The sequence below is a fragment of the Suricata suricatta genome, chromosome 13 (genome assembly GCF_006229205.1).
Source record: "Suricata suricatta isolate VVHF042 chromosome 13, meerkat_22Aug2017_6uvM2_HiC, whole genome shotgun sequence".
In the NCBI taxonomy this organism is placed as follows: domain Eukaryota; kingdom Metazoa; phylum Chordata; class Mammalia; order Carnivora; family Herpestidae; genus Suricata; species Suricata suricatta.
Genome location: NC_043712.1, coordinates 82,885,456 through 82,905,345, shown reverse-complemented (window position 1 = coordinate 82,905,345; position 19,890 = coordinate 82,885,456). Strand labels below are relative to the sequence as shown.

General features: G+C 45.8%; 1 protein-coding gene across 1 annotated transcript in view; it reads left to right on the top strand.

The window, feature by feature from the left end:
- Positions 1–19,890, top strand: part of LOC115275972 (histone-arginine methyltransferase CARM1-like) — a 173,523-nt gene that overhangs the window by 115,351 nt on the left and 38,282 nt on the right. Inside the window, exons 6-7 of the mRNA XM_029919685.1 lie at positions 2,409–2,586; positions 7,450–7,540. Of these exons, the coding sequence (XP_029775545.1) occupies positions 2,409–2,586; positions 7,450–7,540 (269 nt within the window). The remainder of the gene's footprint in view (positions 1–2,408; positions 2,587–7,449; positions 7,541–19,890) is intronic.

Genomic DNA, 19,890 nt, shown 5'->3' with positions numbered 1-19,890 from the left:
TAAATTCCATAGTTGACGCTATGAGGAACCGAACAAGTTGATGCAGGCAGAAAGGAAAAGGTGGAAATGAGACATTTCTGAAAGGTAGAAATAAGAAAACACAGTTACTAATTGTCTGTGGGACGCAAGGAGGCTCCCAGGATGTTGGAGATTATTGTATTCGTGAACAAAAGAGAATCAGAGAAATTACAAGATTATATAGAACTTTTAAGAAAGTCTAGAGGAATCGTTAGTTTTCAGGAAGAAGCTGAGGCCTGGCTCTTTGCTTGTTGGTGTTGAGGTGACATAGTGTGTTGGCGGAAATATCCAGGGGACAGCAGAGCTCAGGCGAGACAGACGTCCTAAGGGTACAGTCCAGAAGCTCATGCCCATGGAGCCGTAGCAGAGGGTGCAAATGAGTGGCTCTCCTGAGAAGAGAATGTTCAGAGAAGAGCAGGGCACCAGAAGCTTTAACCTTTGTCTCCACAGGGGAAAGCCCTTGAGCCCCGTGACCTAGACTCCCACGAGTATCTTCCACGAAAGAATGGAATTCCAAGAGGCCTTGTGGATGGATACATGTAGACAGTGGGCGACATGTTCATGGTTTTCTTCATTGTTTTTCCCCAGGCCAGAGATTAATTTATTTCTTCTTTTAAAAGAAAAAGTTTAATTAGGGGCACCTGGGTGGCTCAGTTGATTGAATGTCCAACGTCGGCTCAGGTCATGATCTCACGGTCCATGGGTTGGAGCCCCGCGTCGGGCTCTGTGCTGACAGCTCAGAGCCTGGAACTTACTTAAGATTCTGTGTCTCCGTCTCTCTCTGCTCCTTACCACTCATGCTCTGTCTCTCTGTCCTTCAAAAATAAATAAACATTGAAAAAAAGTTTGAGTAGAAAAGACTTTTAGTAAGCTTATGGGGCCTGTCTTGGTAAGCAGTGCCCTGGAAGGATTGACTGGAGGTGAAGGTTGCCCTGGTCATGAAGAAGTGATCAGAAATGGAACAGTCAGTGGAATCATGACAAACGTATGGTATGCTACATTCGTGACAAAGAAAGGGATCAAGTTGTGAAAATACAAAATGGAAGAGGTCTGTATAAACCCAGCGAGCAGAGATCTAAGAGCCTCCGGGGAGCCACAGCTCCAAAAAGAGTGTTCCATCTACATTTATGCTCGTGTATGTAAGATGTCTATTAGGAAATATATTTGTCAGGCAGTAGAAGGGCATAAATGTAATAATGCAATTTCTTTGTCATATTTGGCATCAAGAAGAAATATATTAGAAATAGATTAATTACAGATCTCTTCAATGTCCCTGTTTTAAGAGAATTCAAAGTTATTAAAAAATACAGAAGACATCAAAGAAAAATGAGGATATAACTGTGAAATGTGCTTCTCCAGAAAGGGCAAGAATGTGGTATTATTTATTTTTGGAATCAAAAGACCGAAGAACAATTTAATGAGTGTCAGGATCGTTAATTTGTGCAAGATTATTGCAAAGTTCTCCTTGGCATCTTCATTGTAGGTAGAATGATGGGAAAGAAGCTGAAGCCATCAATAAAAAGACAACTCTCCCATAAGTGCAGGCGCACACGAATACACACATACACAGACAAGACACACCCATGCCAACGTGCACACACACACACGTGTATGTGTGTGCAAAGAGGCCACAGAGGAGTATACATCAAACTCTTAATAATTCTTATTTGTATGTGGTACAATTAAGTGTATTTGTGTCAGATCTGTATCTTCTCATTTACAGTAAACATGAAGTATTTGTACAATAAGAAAAACAAGTTTGTTTTTTTAAAGGGTTTATAGAAACAAATGTCTCTTTGTTATGCCCAAGTTTGTAATATCGCCCCCCAAAAAAGACCAGAGACTACCAGGGAGACTGAGTTAGGCCTGCAAAAAACAAAGGGCTTTATTACGGGCTTAAGCTCGGGCTCACAGACTCCACCAACCTGCTGGCCACTGGAGAGAGAGCCCCCAACAAAGGCAGTGTAGGGCTTTTATGAGTTTGGGAAAGGGAGTTACAGGAAATGACACAGGCACAGCACTCCAATCCCTACCCCCCATCAATACTGGCAGTTGTGGGAGCCAATCACAACATTTAGATTATTGACCAATCAGAGTGGGCCCAGGACCCCCACGCAGGGCATGACTAGGCCCGCCCCTAGAAAGGTCAAAGGTGTCAGCCGGCCTCTCCCAATTGGGCGCCAGGAGTTGTCCCTCCTTAATGTGCGCCCTTTCATCCGGAGAAGCCAGCACCTTCCCCTTTAAGTACAGGGGAAGGCTGAATCAGACCTGCGTCATTACATCTTCCCTCTCACCCTTATCACCGTGTCAACCCTTAATCTGTAAAACCTTTTTTTTTTTTGAAGAGCCTGTATAACAACAGTTCTCTTGCCCTGTTTTATCTTTTTCAGATGCTGGTGAAAACTAACCACCTTTCAGACAAGATCATTGTTTTGCCGGGGAAGATCGAAGACGTCTCTCTTCCTGAAGCCATCGATGTGATCGTGTCTGAACCAATGGGGTACATGCTGTTTAATGAAAGGATGTTGGAGAGTTACCTTCATTCCAAAAAGTGGCTGAAAGAAAATGGTGAGTTGGCCAGCTCCTGGTTCAGAAGATAAGCTGACTTTTCCAGAAAAGTTTGCCATCCTCTTCCTCCTGTATTAAATTTTGGGCAGAAAGGAAGGGAAGGCATTTCTATTATAGCAGGTTTTAAAAGTGTGTCATCTTAATCTTCCACGAGAAATGAGCTAGTCTCCAGCCATAAACCACAGAGGGTGTGTGCCGCGTAGTACTGACTGCGGTAGAGAGGACCAGTTCCGAGCCTTGTATTTGTGGTCTGTTTCTGTCACTTTCTTCCTTAAGGAACTTGGCCTAACTCTTAACCTTTTGACTTTGGTTGTCCCATCTGTATTTTAAAAATTATTTCTAAAACAACTAAGCCTGGGTGGCTTAGTCAGTTAGGCATCTTCAACTCAGGTCATGATCTTGTGGTTCATGGGTTCGAGCCCCGCGTCGGGCTCTGTGCTGACAGCTCAGAGCCTGGAGCCTGCTTCCGGTTCTGGGTCTCCCTCTCTCTCTGCCCCTTCCCTACTCACGCTTGGTCTCTCTCAAATAAATAAATAAGCATTTAAACTCTGAGGTCCGCTTGTTCTTGCCGACATCTTCTACCGTGTGTCTCTCTCCCTGTGATCAGTACTGAGATCATAACAAAATCCAGCCTTCTGTTTGTGCTCCCCAGACAGCTACGTGTGCTCGGCAATCCGCATCAACGAATTTATGAAAACCTTACCAAGTGCGAAGGATAGCAGTTTTTAATTTATGTGAAAAGTCAGTGCTGAGGTTCTTGGTGATGATACAGTCCGCCCACATGGGAGTGTCTGGAGACCTTTTGGTTTGTCACAGCTCGGGGAGGGTGCTGCTCAGCGTCCTTCAGGGTACAGGACACCCCCCCCCATACAGAGCTCGCCCGCACCAAATATCAACAATACCAAGATTGAGACCCGGCTCCCTGGGAGGCGCCATTCCCATCCTGCATTTATGGAGAGAAAATGGACCTTCTGGGGGAGAAACCAGTGTGGCAAGGACACCACTCTACTCAACGACCGAGCAGGGATTCGAGCCCATGTCTGTCTGACCCTGAAGCCACACTCAGAACTCCTACATGCACCCTGACTTTCCTCTCTTTACTGGAGAGGGTAGACACGCTTCCACAGAATGTTTTTTCCAAATTAAACCGAGAAAGTAACTAGCCCCTTTTAAAAGTGGCACCTCCCGTTCAAATTGAAACCCCTTCCTGACTCCACAGCTCCCTGCCTCGCCATCCAGTGAAGACAAAATAGTGAAGGGCACAGCACAGTTCTTATTCCCCCCGTTAGGCAGAACGTGCATTCAGGTGTATGCCTGTTTGCTTATTTTTTGAGAGAGAAAGAGGGAGACAGAGCACGAGTAGGGGAGGGGCAGAGAGAGAAGGAGACCAAGAATCTGGATGAGGCTCCAGGCTCGGAGCTGTCAGCACAGAGCCCGATGCGGGGCTCGAACCCACAAACCACGAGATCATGACCTGAACTGAAGTTGGACTCGTAACCGACTGCGCCACCCGGATGCCCCCAACTGTCTGCATGTTCAGTAAAGCTTAAGGCTCCTCTCTAATTGCCTGCCTGCTTCAAAATGTAGAGATTCCGAGATAGGCACTTAAAAAAGAAACTCCTGCAAAAATAAATGAGTCAGCAGGTAAAGTACACCTGCTGTCACAGACTTCATCAGCACGCCTGTTGTGTAGACAGCCCGGGCAGGTCTCGTAAGCTTGATGACATCTGTGTGACAAAACTGAATTGCCAAGACACAGGTTCAGGAAGAGGCTGCTAGGATTTCTTACTCAGTGCCCTTCCAAAGGAATTCTTACATTTTTCTCTTCTGGATTTCTTTTCACGTGACTGGGTACTTGTCACTGGTGAGATTCTGATCACGGTTAATTCACCTGCATCTGTTGACCCCCTCAGAGCTGACTGTCTAGACTCAACACTGGGGCATCCCTCCCCCACCCCAGATCTTTGAAGTAGATATGACTAGGCTGTATGCCTTTAACTAGACAAGTAGCAATGAACACCGATTTTTTTCTTCATTTTAACCCGGGTGTTCCTGAAGGAAGGAGGATTGGTTTTTTTCCTAATTATTCTTATTTTCCATCAAAATAAGACATAATTTACGATATCAATAATGATAAAAAGACGTCTAATAAATAGTGACCCTCTGCCACACCTCTTCCCGTCCTGAGCCTCTCCCCACCGAAGACTGTCCCTTTCAGCTCCCTCCCTCTTTCTTCCACGATGCACCTGCCTGTTTCGATATAGAAGCATATTTCAATGTAAAAGTATGTATGTTGCTATTTTTGTCACTCTCCAGTTCAGAAGTTCGCTCTCCTCTGTAGTGTTTTCTTCCCTGCTTGATGCAGGCCTGCTCCCCTCCTCACCCCAGCTTCTCCATGTATGTGTACAGGTCCTCTGTCCCTTTTCCAAACCCTGTGGCCAGATGTGTCTCAGAATTCAGAATCCAGAGGACTCAGGAAGGGTAATACAGTCATATTACCAAGGACTACGTAAGTCTGCAGTAGAGTCTGAGGCAAGGCTCCAAACATGTCACATTTCTGCAACAAAACACAGGAATGTGGCTACCAAGATAAACGAGGACTATAAATAAACTCATGCCAGCTCAGGTCAGGGTTTGCTGTCAGATGGTGTTGCAGCAAACGTACAAAACTCTGTGGCTTCGCAGAGCTTTGTTGGATTTCACAATTTAATATGAAGAAATACAGACCGAGACCAGCATTTGGTGAAATCAGTAATCAATGTTTATATTGTGACGACAGCGCAAACATCGCTTCGTGCCGAGTCAAGGGGGTCCAGTGGGTGCGTTTTGTATTTTCTCGTGGTATCTTCTGTTTTTCTTGGAGTTATTTTTTAATTAGTTTGGATTTTTTATAGATTCATGACTAATTGTTTCCGTGCTCCAAGAGGTCAGACAGATCCTATCAATATGTAGTCCGTGGAAGCCTTCCACCTACGGCTCTTCTGTCTTCCTCCCCCACATGCGACATGATTGTTCCCCGATCCTCTTGCATGCCTGCCACACTTGGACTTCCTGTCGTTAGTCTTCCGTCTTCTTCTGTCTTGGGGGACGCCATCATGTCAGCAAAGAGTATTCCCTAACAGCTTTTGGAGAAAAGGTCCTTGAGAAGTTACTTTTCATTGACTCCTTGGACTATCATTTTGCTGGGTAGACAATTTGAACTTGGACACATTTTTTAACTCAGTATTTTAAAGACCTGTCTTTTTGGTTTCTTGTTTCTAATATTGGTATTAAGAAACGAAAACCCTCTCACATGCATAAATGAAAGATTGCACACAAAGAACTCACATCTTTTCAAGCTTCAATAGTAAATATTCTGCTACTATATATTAAGAGAGGTCCCATGACCTTCTGACTCTGATCCTTTAGAGCAACATAGTTTCCCTTCTGGATGTTTTTAGTATCTTGCTTTGTCTCTAGCCTTTCTAGCTTCTGCAGTTCTGGGATTGGGCACGGAGTGAGGATGTCTAGTCAGAAGACTCATTTTCTTCAACGCTGAGGATTGTTCTTGTATTTTCACACACACCCACCACCCCCATCCATTTGTTACCTGTGGGAATCCCATTAGGCTCAAAGCTCTAAAGCTTTCCAGGTGTGTAAGGGATCCATATTGCTCTTCTAAGGTTGTTGAGTATCCTTCTGTCTTGAAATTGAAAACCCACTATCATTTTGACACCAGAGCATGAGAGTTCGGTGGAGACATGTGAATGATGTAATAATCATGGTTGTTTCTCTTGCCACCTCTGAAAATACCCTAAATAAAAGACTCTTCTATTTTCACAGACATTGATGGGCACGTGGCTAAAATATGGGGCCACCGACTCACAGATGAGACTCCATGTCTGGATTTTGCCCTAATACTTCCTAGCTCTGTGATTGTGGCTGAGTCGCTTAAATTTCCCTCTTCCTTGGTTTCCTCATTTATAAAATGGGTGTACTAGTAGAGCTGACTTCATATTATTATGAGAACTAAATGAATTAGTACATAGAAAGCCCATTAAAAAAGCTCATGGCAGAGTTGACATAATCTAGCAATTTTAGGCATTATTTTTGTGAGCGCGTCTGCAGTTTCTGAGGCGATCCTCACTTCTGAAATAGGGTTAGTCATTCACCGATCTCTTCTGTGCAGTTTCATAAATGACTGTGAAAAAGCATCTCCTTACAAATGACAAGAATCATAACACCAGTCGCTGTGTCTGCCTGTCCAGAAAGGCCCGACTTCAGGCTTGCTCGTCTAGGTGTTGGCCCACAAAAGAATCTTTCTTTCCCACAGTGACTGTGCGTGTCAGGAACAAAGCACAGGGTGGGTGTCCCAGCAAGGAGGGGAGTGAACCCCCAGGGAAGCCGAGCTCCTCACAGCACTTAAAAAGAGCCTCAATGTGATTATACAGGGAGGCAGTCTGAGAATGGAAATAATAATGTGATAGAATGATGGAATGTCAATCATTTTCAAAGCTCTTTTTACAATAAGTGAGATTTTTAAAGTGAAGGAAGGGCAGAGAACTCGCAGCACAGGCCATACGGGGAGGAAAAAGCCAAAAGCGGAGACGGCAGTACGCCAGGTTAGGTGCCTCACCTAATACTCCGCAAACGTTGATCGCAACATAGCTCTGTGACTTGCTTTAGTCTCCCTTTTTTATATTTCCTCCAGTCTTCTGCCTAGTTTTTTTTTCCTCCTGGCTTTGAGGCAAGATTATTTTCAGTCTCTTGTGTAATAACTGAAATAGAATGAAAGAATATGCCGGTCAAGTGGCGGGTGGGTGCACCCTTCACTCAGAAGGCTGTGGAAGTCAACCTCTGGCTCTCTTGTCTTTTGCTCTTTAGGAATGATGTTCCCGACATTCAGCGACATCCACTTGGCCCCCTTTTCTGACGAACAGCTCTACATGGAACACTACTCCAGAGCCAACTTTTGGTAATGTTCTCTTCTCTCTTCCATTCCTTTCCATTCCTTCCTTGGAGTAAGCCAGAGTTTGACAGCTGGCCAGGGTGGGGGGCAGGGCACGCAGAGTGCATCAACTTCCCATGGTGCACAGCACCCCTGGCCTCTGCCTGCTAGTTGCCAGTGATGCCTTTTCCCCGTTGTGACCACCAAAACCGTCGGTCCAGCCATTGCCGGGTGTTTCCGGCAGGGGCAGCGGGGCACAGAATCACCCCGATGGGATGTGGACAAGCCAGGGAGCTGCTTACGCGCTCTGAACCATCCAGAGGACCACCTGTTGCTCGAATGACAGCACCCTCCCCCTCTCTGCGGCCGATTTTTCCCGCCTGCCCCCCTCCATTCCCTGGGCTCAGAGGTCACAGAAATCAGTACATCTTGATGTAAATGAGTCGATCAGAATATCTTTCTGGAATTTTCGCACGAGTTGGCTACTGGCTTTTGGACAGTTCGGTTCACCTGTGGAGATTCGGTTACTTCGTTTGTAAAACGAGAGCTAAAACAAAGCCCCTGCCGGTTCTAAACCAACATCCGTGCGGGCGTTCTTTTTTGAGAACTGGTTTTTAGAAGGAGAAGCGGGGAAGGAGAGTGATGGTGTTGGACCCATGGGAGGGAGAAACAGAACAGATCCCTTCCGAGTGGGAATGTTGGGTGTGTAGGAGGACAGGCATGGACTGGCAGATGGAAGCAGAGAGATGCTAAAATTTAAGCTCTGAGTTCCAGCTGACGCGCACAGAGCCTTCCAACACAGAGGTACCCACAGTTGATTTCCGCATTTGTTTGTTTCTTCTCTTCACAAACCTCTCTCTTGGTGAAGAAGCAGCAGATAGGAGCCTCTTCGGTTTCCCAGGTTACAAGCTCTTTGAGAAGCAGGGTCAAAGGGCTGAATTTTTTCCTACTCTCCATTTTTTTTTCTTACAAAGTAGGCTTTCCTAGCACAGATTTGCATTTTGTGGTTTCTGCTCAATCTGTACGCTTGAAGCTCCAAGCCAAATACTTCCCACTGGGGATGAATGGCTTCTTAGAGTGCAGTGGGGGAGACCCTAATTTTCATCATTGTTCTTTGAGCTCGTGCTGACCCTCAATGTTTATATTTTAAATATAAGCCTCCTGAGTCAGTGAAGAGGTTGGAGAGGCAGGAATTTCAGGTAACAGAATAGACCGGACTCCGGCCCCCAGTGGGGCTGCGGGGTAGCGTGTTGTCTGGGTAGCCTCCTGTGGCTTCCCACCTGTACCACCTCCTGCCATCTTAGTTCCTGAGAATGAGTGGTGATGACCGTAGCGGACCGGCGAGGCTCACCAGCAGCATACAAACAGACTGCTGTTTATGCCATCTAAAAAGAAAAAAAATACCTTCTTTTATATCTCATTTCCCCAATTAGCCACCACCCATCTCTCTTGGTCCCTCTGCAGCCAGATTCCTCAAAAAGCCTCCAGCCTCCAGCTCTGTCCTTCAGTTTCTCTCTCAAGCCCTTCCTCCATGACCACCCTTAGCAAGGTCACCGGTGTGCTGACCTCCACGTGGCTTTCTACAGTGATCGGTCCTCACGCGCTAGCGTTTGAGCAGCCTTTGAAGCACCCCGCCGCCGTTTCATTTCTCTCCTGCCTCCCTGGTCACTTCCCCAGCCAGTCCTGCTCCGGTCCTCCCTGTCTCCCTCACCTCCTGACGTTGGAGTGCCCCAGGGCCCAGTCTTGGTTCTCTTCTTTGTCCACAGGTTTGGCCTTGGTGAGCTCACCCCTTCCTGTAGCTGCACATACCATCCGTATGCTAGTGAGTCCCAAGTGTAGCTCCCGAGCTCAGACGTGCCCCGGAAACTCCGTATTTTTGTAGCCAGCTGCCTCCTGGGCCTCTTGCGGAACAGGGACAGAGCATCCAGACTCAACTGCTCATCTCCCCCGCTGCCCCTCGAAATGTGCACCACTCAGAGTCTCTGCGTCTCAGCCAATGATAACGTTGTCCTCCCAATCCTTCCGGCCCCAAACCTTGAAGGCCTCGCTTTCTTTGTCCCCATATCTAAACCATCAAGAAATTCTGTGGGTTCAGCTTTTGAACCAGGATCTGTCTGGTCTCACCTACATTCACTGCTCCCCCTTGTTCCCGACACTGTCCTCTCTCATCCGCACTACTGTGACCGCTTCTTACCTTGTTCCTGGCATTCTCAACGCCTTCTGGTAAACTCTGTCCAGTCCGGTTCCTCATTTCCTGGATCATGTTCATTTGGCTCTAGCCACACAGGCTTCCTTGCTGGTTTTCAGACACATCCAACCACCTTGGAGACTTTGCATTTGCTGATCCTCCTCTGTGGAATTCTGTTCCCCCGATATCCATGTGATGACTCCCTGCACCTCCATAAAGTCTGTCAGAATGCCAGTGTCCTGGGCGTCCGATTTAAAATGGTGGCCACACCACTCCCGATTGCACTTTTCCTGCCTTGTGGTTTTCCTGTAGCACTTACCACCTCCAGAAAGACTTACTATTCCTTTGTGTGTTATTGTTTACTGTCTCCATCCTTCCGGATACACTGTGAGCACCGCAGAAGACCAAATTCTGTCACTTTTCACCCTGTATCCCAAGTGCCTGTCACATGGTAGGTCCTCAGTAAATATTTTGAACAAGTAAAAACTCCACTAATCTGAAGTGAATGTGCAAATAATTACTATGAAGATTTCAGCTGTTTCTCTTCAATTTCTCTATTTTTTAAATAAATATCAGTTTATAGCTTTTTTCCTTTTTAAAATTTTACTTTTTATTTTTATTTAGTTTTGATTTCAGTACCTTATTGACTTGTTCTCGTGTTTTCTCAATATTCTCTTGCTGCAGAGTATTTATTTTGTGACTACCTCTTAATTAACTCAAGCTCCAATGTTGGATATTAAATTATTTTTTTTATCTTTATTTTTGAGAGAGAGAATGAGAGTGCAATCAGGGGAGGGGTAGAAAGAAGAGAGAGAAACCTAGGATCCAAAGCAGGCTCTGCACTGACAGCAGCAAGCCCAATATGGAGTTCAACCTCATGGACCGTGAGATCATGACCTGAGCTGAAGTTGGATGCTCACCTACTGAGCCACCCAGGCGCCCCTGGATATTAAACTATTTTAATTGCTAATTTAATCATATACGTTTTATAAGAAACAGCACTAAGGGGGCCACCTGGGTGGCTCAGTCGGTTGAGTGTCCAGCTCTTGATTTCAGCTTGGGATGATCTCACAGTTGTGGGATCAAACCCCACATCAGGCTCCATACTGACCATGGAGCTTGCTTGAAATTCTCTTTCTCCCCCTCTCTCTGTCCCTCTCCCCTACTTACATGCACACACACTCTCTCTCAAACAAAAACAAAGACAAAAAAAAGCAATACTAAGGTATTTCTATATTCTATAAGAATACAGAATTTTATAGAATTCTATATCTTAAATTCTATAAGAAACAATACTAAAGTGAACATCACTTTATAGAAATCTTGGTTTGCATTCTGATTATTTTCTTACAATAAATTGCTCGAAGCAGAATTACTGTACCAAAAGGTGTGAAGAAAGATCTTTAAAAAAATTATTCTTATATATTGCCAAATTGCCCTGTAGAAAAGTTTTACCAATTAACACTTCCGCCGGTGGTATATGAGAATGTCTGCTGAGTCTTGTCCATACGGGCTATGTTTTTTTAAATGCCAATTTGATTTGCAAAAAAAAAAAAAAAAAAAAAAAATTGGTGGCCAGTTTATTTTTAATCTGTACGTCTTTGATAGCTAGTGCATTTGAACGGTTTTATTTTTAGTCAACAAACACGGAAAAAATGTTTAAAAAAATATCTAGTTAACAAAATTCTCAGCCTTCACTCTCCTTCCCGTTCCCCTCCCTCTAGGAAGAGGTTTCTGCGTTAGGGGACTGGGATGAAATCATTTAGTTGCATTACTGCAGGGAACAGGTGGAGAAAGCGTGTGCAGTTTCCATTACAAGAGGCATAAAAGTGAGGGGCACCTGGGGGGCTCAGTCGGTTAAGGGTCTGACTTCGGCTCAGGTCATGATCTCGTGGTTTGTGAGTTGGAGCCCTGTGTTGGGCTCTGTGCTGACAGTCAGAGCCTGAAGCCTGCTTCCGATTCTGTGTCTCCTTCTCTCTATACCCCTCCCCCACTCTCTCTCTCTCAAAAATAAGTAAAAACATTTAAGAAATTTAAAAAATTAAAAAACAAGAGGCATCAAAGTGAAAGTGCTGACTGAGAAGAGGGAAAGCAATGAAAAGAAAAACCAAAATGATTTGGATAAATACTGGAAAAGTGAGCTGAGAAACTGAGGAATAACAGGCCAAATAAATAAGATCATCAGACGAGGCTCAGTCTTCACCTGAGTTTCTCACCAGCAGCACTTGGCACCATGGAGTCTTCTCTTCTGGAGCCTAAACCTGGTTTTCTCCATTATTGGCCCCAACTTGGTCTCTGCTGATTCTTCCTCATGACCCTGGTCTTCAGGGTTATTGATTCCAAGTGGGCTCTTACGGTCTTCCCCTTCCGGTCTCTGCTCCCCTCCTACTGATCTCATTCCATCCGCTGGCTGTAAATATGCCAGCACCTTCCACAGTGAGAGCTCCAACCTTGACCTCTCCCTGGAACCATAGACTTTAAGTGTCCAACTGGCTGGTGACAACTCTATGTGGCTGTGTCTTGTGCACCTTAAATTTAACACGCCCAAAGGCAAGCTGCTGACCTTCATCACCACCCCCTGCCCACCCTAGCAAAACAAAAACATGACAAGCAGAACAACGAAACACCCTTGTCCTAGAGTCTTGCAGTAGCCTTACAACTTCCTTCCTCTTCTTGCTTGATAACACACAATTCAGACCATCGTCTTCCTCAGCTCAGAACCTCCAGTGGCCTCCACCTTCCGCACTTTATGCAAAAGCCAGACTTCTCACTGTGGATGATGAGACCCTCCAGGATCTAGTGCCACCCTGCTGCCCTTGTGATGTCACCTCTTACCACTCCTTGCTTATCCTTGTCATCTTCACTGACTGCTCCCCTTGCCTCCTGGGACGTTCCTGGCCTGCCGCCACCTCACGGCCTCTGGCAGGAATGCAGATGGCCCCATGGCCTGCTCTCATCTTCTTCAGGTCTTAGCGCTGAGTCCATCTTTCCAGGAGACCTGCCCTTAATTATAAACTATAATCTCTTCCCTCGTGGAAGCCATTATCTCACTTCTCACTGCATTTTCCCTTGACACACTTATCATCTGCTGTACTAGATGTTTTCACGTATTTATTTAATGTATCATCTGCAGGGTCCATAGTAGTGGCCATCTTGGTTCGTGCTGTGTCCATGTCATCTAACTTAGCTAATAGCAGCTGTTCAGTTTACATTTACTACCTGGAGATAAATGCATTGGCATAAGAATCCTTTACATATTAAGGGTATTAAGACTTTGTTATATTTTCTTCAGAATTTTTCATTTGCCTTGTAACCATCTCTGTGTGGTTTTCATCACAAAAGTAGTTAAAATATTTTTGTGTAGCTAGATCGACCAGTGTTTCCTTCGGTAGTTTCTTTCTTTTCCTTTGTTTGGAAAAGGGCCTCCCCACCCTAAGATTAGTATTAACTTCTACTTCTTTCATGTTTTCACTTTTTCCATGTAACATTTTTAAATGTTCATATTTACCTCAAAAATTCATGGTAGTTTAAGTATGCAGTAAGCACAGAACTTTATCCTGCCTAAATAACCAATTACGAGGCTGTCTCAGTAGACATGAAGAGTTCTACATTCTGATGTTTGTAGCAGTCACCTAAAAAGTTAATAATCTCCTTATTTGATTAAGATTTCTTATCCCTTATTAATTAAGATTCTGAAAAGTTCCCCCTGATAATAAGTCTTAGTCATCAAGAATCCTCATTCCCAGCTGTAAAACTTCTTTATGTGATGTTACTACTGATATTACTGAAAATAATTGGTTCAGGAGCTGAGAGGTTTTTTTAATTTTAATTTTTGTTTATTTTTGAGAGAGCACGCATGCGTGCACAAGCAGGGGAGGGGCAGAGAGAGCGGGAGACACAGAATCAAAACAGGCTTTGGGCTCTGAGCTGTCAGCACAAAGCCCGAAGCAGGGCTCGAACTCACAGACTGTAAGATCATGACCTGCACTGAAGTCCGATGCTTAACTGACTGATCCATTTAGGTGCCCCTTGTTCAGGGGTTTTAAACAAAGCCCTTTAAATACAACTGAAGTTGATTCTATCGAATAAAAACATATACCTAGGATCAAATAAGAGGAGTGACCAAATATTCTCGAGAAGTTTGAGGTGGAACTAGTTTGCCTTAGTTCATTTGTTAGAATTGTACAAAATAAAAGCCCAGACAAAATAGGTAGTAGCTAAAAGCTGGGTGACGCAGGCTCTAGAGCCCCATTGAACTGTGTTTAGGTCTTGGTTCTGTCCACTTCTAACTGTAAAACCTTAGCCAAGTTAATTTAATCTCTCTGAGACAGTTTCCTTATTCAGAAATTAAAGCTGATAATACTCCCTACCTGAGGATGGGGAGTTGCAGAGATGGGCCATCTGTGTGCACTTTGCCACCATGCCAGCCCTTTCTTCACAGACCAGGTGAGGGTTTTACCAGATGCTGAATGTCTCCCAGGTGTGCTTTTGGGGACTCAGAAAATAACCACAGGGTGGATAGGAACCCATCGGCCATCTGTGTGATGGACTTGACCCCACACTTTACCTACTACCTCTCCTCCATAAACCTGTATTAACCAGAGGCATTCTCAGTGCCCTGGCATCCATATCGGCTCAGCCATCTTATCAACATTTCTCTGATCCTCTGGAGAAAGACTGGAGAACATTGACCATGTGTGCCCATGCGTCATGTGTCAAGAGGCCGGGCCTCCACTGCATCATAGACCAGTGGTCTCTAGACCCAGAAGCCGTATCTGGAAATGGGGTGAGGGACCTCATCTCTCCATTGTGACAGCTGGCAGTTGTGTTGTCATTGTTGTTACATCATTTGAATACTATCCTAGTTAACTAGGTATCTGTTTGACATCCCTGAGAACGCTAGGGTCTGTTAGCAACCATCCTGGGTCAGGGTACCCTCACTGTCACTCTCGCCTTGCTTCCCACACGGTAATTATGTCCTTCTTGTCTGTGATAGTTAATTACTGCTTCCTTGACTCTGACGTCTGAAATTCCATCCAAATTGTGCTCACTAGGAACACAGTGTACTGGCGGCAGCTGCAGTTTTGATCTAATGAGGACAGTCACCCTAAGCTTGCCATGGCTCTCTTACTCATTCGTCCCTTTGTGAAAGGAGGGTGTCCTGGGTCTTTTCTCAGAATGTAGTCAGGGAAGATGTTCTTGGGTCTCACATGGTAGGTCCTTCTAGCAGCTCCATCTCTCTGAGCCTTCAGACTCCTTCCTTAATGCTATGCTGCAGAAATTCTAGAATCACGACTCTGTTGACTGTAGGCCATCATGATGACCAAACTTCAAAGTGACATCCCAGCAGACTGTTAGGTCTGGTATTTTGTTAGAAGACTGAACCCTATGAGTGCCCATGTCAATTAAATTGTGCCCTATCCTGACTTGTATTCTACCCTTCCTGGTCCAACACCCTTAACATCCAGTCCTGTTCATATTTCCCTGGTTCTTAGCAGGAAATGTTATTCAGCTTGTGAAATTGCTTAGGTATACAAGTTAGACTCTCCCAGAACAGCAAATGACTTACTGTTCAGGCTGTGCTTGAGTTATCAGCCTGACAGCCATGCAGGACCATTGGCCTGAAGGCAGCTGGCAATAGTGAGGCTGATCTTGAGAACAAAATTATCTTGCAAGGCACAGGCTTCAGGAGAGGGTGTTATGCAGACTTCAGGAAGCTACTGGTTGGACGAGAAGGGTAAGAACTCTGCTTCTTCACGCCTGAAGTAGGGCAGTTGGGAAGCTGTTTTCAAGATTCTCCACCTTGTTCACTCAACTGTCCCAATCCCAGGCCTCAGGGTCCTACCCTTTTCCAGCCGGGGCACCAGCTATGATACATAAGACCTGTCAGTGTTGCATTCCCAATCTCCTTTGCAGCTCTTCTACTGTTGCTGGTTTACTATCATGAGCTTAGCTTGGGTTCCTCAAGGAACCAGGTGTTAGGTAGAATTTATAAATGATAGCGTTACTAAGGAACATAATCCCAGCAAAACAAGAATGAGGAGAAATACAGGTGAATCGGGGAAGGAGGGAGAGCTAATGCAGAAGTACCTTCCTTAGCGGACCACCACATGGTATCGGACACCAGGCGATGGCTTGATCCCTCAGGACCATCTCACGGGGTTGAATGAACTACATCTCAAAACCGTGTAGACAGAGGATTGGGGGGATTTATCCATGGGCTGGTATCTCCCCATTGGTCATCTGTTCACCCCTCCACATTACTAGCCTATACCTTTGGGTTGTGAATGTGTGGACCCCAAATGGGTCTCATGGCATCCATGGCTGAGTCAACAGGAATGCCCTTGGGTGGAAGCAGAAGGATACACAGTGTAGGCCACAGTGGGCTGTTGGGCATGCCACATGGGTCACATGAGCCCATACCGTGGCACAGAAGGTCAGAACACATGGCTGAGGATTTCAGAGAATGGGTAAGACTGAGAGGATCCAAGGTGGCACTGAAATGGTGGCACACCACTTAAGAAACCAAAAGATACTTCTCAATTTCCTTCCCAGAGAATCATGAGCAGGTGGTGTGCATCCATCATGGCGGACAAGGGTACTGCCAGTTGAGTGATCTCAGGATGCCAGTGGTGGATGTCCTGCAGTCATTTGTACTTAGGGAGGTCAGACGTCTGTGCTTGCAAAGGATGAGGGAAGATGAACGTGAGAAATCTTCCACAGGCTCTAAGAGCTTTCTTCTCACACCTCTGTACTCTGAGTCTGTGAAATGCCTTATTGACCATCGCGCTGAGGCTGCTAAATGTCTTATTGACCACAGTGCTGCTGAGAAACACATTATTTTTAAGGAAATCCATTCATCTGAATGGACAGACTGCTCAATTCCACTGCGAAGGTAATGGATGGTTTGTTCCCAGGCTAATTCTGCCACCAAACAGAAATTTCTCCTGAAGGTTCTTTTGGTGTAGCAAGAGTTTCATGCCTTCTGGTCTTTCCCCAAAACAGATTTGGTCCCGGTAGTCCCCGGTACACAGAAACGCCATGTGGACCACATGAGAACATTTCAAATTGGAATGGGATTTAACCGAATTTCTGTGGGGCACCAAGTCTCACAGAGGGAGCCCTTCTGAAGGAATCCGCCATGACCAGCGCAGTCGGGTTTGGATGTTCATGGGCCCCCCCCTCATTGTTCCATTTATGTTTGCATAGTTGCTTCACGATAATACTCTTTCAGCCACCAGTATTTCTTCTCGAAATCCCCTCTGCTTCTCGGTGTATGGCTGCAGCCCGGGAGCCCACCTGACTTTTGTGCACAGAAGCAGCCTCTGTTTCCATGTCCACCGTTTTTGTAACCTGTGTCGAACTCCTAGCTCTTCCCCCGGTATCCATCCCTGGGGCCACACACATCCAGACCTTATTTTTTTTCTTGAACCATGTGGTGTGTCTTTCAGTGTTAGAGATACAGTACAAGTGTCCCAGGTGGAAGGAGGTCAAGTGCAATGTCAGGGTCCAAGCAGGGCTCAGGAAATTAACAGGGAGGTTTGGAGTAACGGAGAAGATGACCCCAGTTCGGTCTAGGAGGAGTTTGATACTCACTCATCCGATGGGCAAAGGCGCCGTTGTGAAGGAGTCTCATCTTTAAAATGGTGAATTCCTCTTTCCGTCCATTCACTATAGTTCCAGCACACAAGCTACGGGGTTAGAAGAAACTAGAATGTATGGTGGGAATGGAAGCATCTTAGACATTTTTGCGCTAGGGCGCTAACGGGGAATCCATTCTTAAAATCATGCAGTGTATTCAGGACTGCAGCTGGAAGGCGGGCGCATGGGCCTTGGGCGTGTGTATTGCAAAATATCCTTCATGCCACATCTCAACAGAAACTGTACCTGCATCTGCTCAGTGCTTACAAACTGGCTGGTGTTCCAAGAATAAGCTTCAACTTCTATATTCGTCTTTCCCATGACCTGTGTCAAGCACCTCAACTCTTCCAGGACTTTTGCCCCTGAGCCCATGTACAACAAACGTATATTATGTGAATTCATAGCTCCATATCCACGTCTCCTCTGCAGCTCTTTGAGGAAAATTCTTAGACTTGACTCTCCCTCAGTCAGACGCCCGACTCTGGGTTCATTGCCAAGACCAGAGCAGGAAGACGCTCTGACTGACTGGAACGGAGCCGCGTGAGTCAAGAGCAGAAGCAAGACACCACCCAGATCACAAGGACTGAGCATGAGGAAGAGGGGCCCCCAGAAGAAAATCCAGTGCTGTTCTCAGAGGAAGAGCAACTCTCTGCTGGTTCAGACAAACCAGAGGTGCCCACCTACTCGTCTGGATGGACCCACTCTTCCCTCTGCTCTGGGCTTCCATAGGTCCAACCGTTACGCAAACCAGGCCTGCCTGCGTGGACACCAGCACGCCTGCGGATGCTCCTCGGGTGCCTTGATCAGGCTTGCCCGTACTTCTTACCAAAGGTGCACAGTCTGAAGCTTGGCTTCTTTTAAGGACTGTGCACTTATTTCCTCCTCTTTTTTATAGTAAAAAACACATTTTAAAAAATATGTATCGCATATAAAATATAAGCCACATTACTTCGCTGGAGTTTAAACCCAAAAAACCAAAGACATCATGGGCCAAGCATCTTTTTTTTAATGTTTTTTATTTATTTTTGAGAGACAGAGAGAGGCAGCTTGAGCAGGGGAGGGTCAGAGAGAGAAGGAGATACTGAATCTGAAGCAGGTTCCAGGCTCTGAGCTGTCAGCACAGAGCCCGATGCAGGGCTTGAACCCACAAACCGTGAGATCATGACCTGAGCCGAAGCCGGACGCTTAACCGACTGAGCCACCCAGGCGCCCCCAAGCATGTGTATAGATACCACTTTGCGCAGCGGTATGTCTGCATTCTGTGGATGGGGAAAATTGTCGCAACTACAAAGCCTCAAGTCCTGGTATATATAAGGGATGTGTGAGAAACTAGGAAGATATAGTTTGTTCCTAGACATGCATCCTTCTCCTGCGAGCCACCCCCGCCACGCCAGCCCAGCCACCCTTTCATTCTGCGTCCACAGTACCAGGAGCACTGTGCGTGTGTCTTAGGTGACATTCTTGGATCCCTGTGTTTGTTTTCTAGTTCGTAGGGTTTATATATCTCTCATCAGGTTTGCATAACCTTGGTTGTCTATGCTCATAAAGTATATAGTACATGAAGACACCAAAAACAGTTGCTTAATTGTTGGGGTGCCTGGGTGGCCCAGTCGGTGAAGTGTCGGGCTTCGGCTCAGGTCATGATCTCATGGTTTGTGGGTTTGAGCCCCGCGTCAGGCTCTGTGCTGACAGCTCAGAACCTGGAGCCTGCCTAGGATTCTGTGGGTGTCTCTCTCTCTCTGCCCCTCCTCCCCTCTCTTTTCTCTCTCAAAAATAAATAAATACTAAAAATAATTTTTTTAAATGGTTGCTTAATTATCAAACAGCAGATTAGGGTTTTCCCTCCCTTTCCTTCCTTCCTTTCTTCCCTTCTTTTTTTTTCTTTTGTTGTTTTTTCCCAAGGGAAGGAAGCTTTTTAATGGAGATAAAGATGTAAAGGTATTTTTTTTAAGTAAAATATGTGAGCTGTACTGTGAGAGAGCGTGTTCACGTTCGCAAAGAGAGACGCCCCCTCTGTGCATGCAGGAGGCCGTGCTCCCTCCTCTAAGAGAACAGAGCCAGAACCACCGTCCTTCCCGACAGATCCCGGAGGCTGGCGGGGACAGACGTGAGAATGAGGAAGAAGGACAAACATCCAAGACAGACGAGTGAAGCGCCAAGAACAAAGGAGGCCAGAGAGGGCACTTCCCCGGATGCCTCTCCCAGCTGTGCTCTGCGTGTAGAACTTGGGGAAGTTCATGTCCTAGTAAACAGCTTGCCTCTTTGCGCCCTGGGTTTGTTCAGGCACAGCTAAGAGTCCCGTTGTCTCCTTCTGGACTCTGTTTGCAGGACTTTGCAGACGTGTATTATGGTGGAGAGGGAGCGGAGGGGATGGGAAGTGAAGTCAGGAGAAGAAAACACACGTGGTCTCCATCTTACGGGCTCATCAAGAGGCCATAAGTTAACTTGGAAAATAAAACCCACATAGGATGAAAACAATGGAAATTATCCCCGGCTTCCAAGTCAGCGGACTCGTTTTCTGATTCATCCCCCCACATTGTCTCTTAGG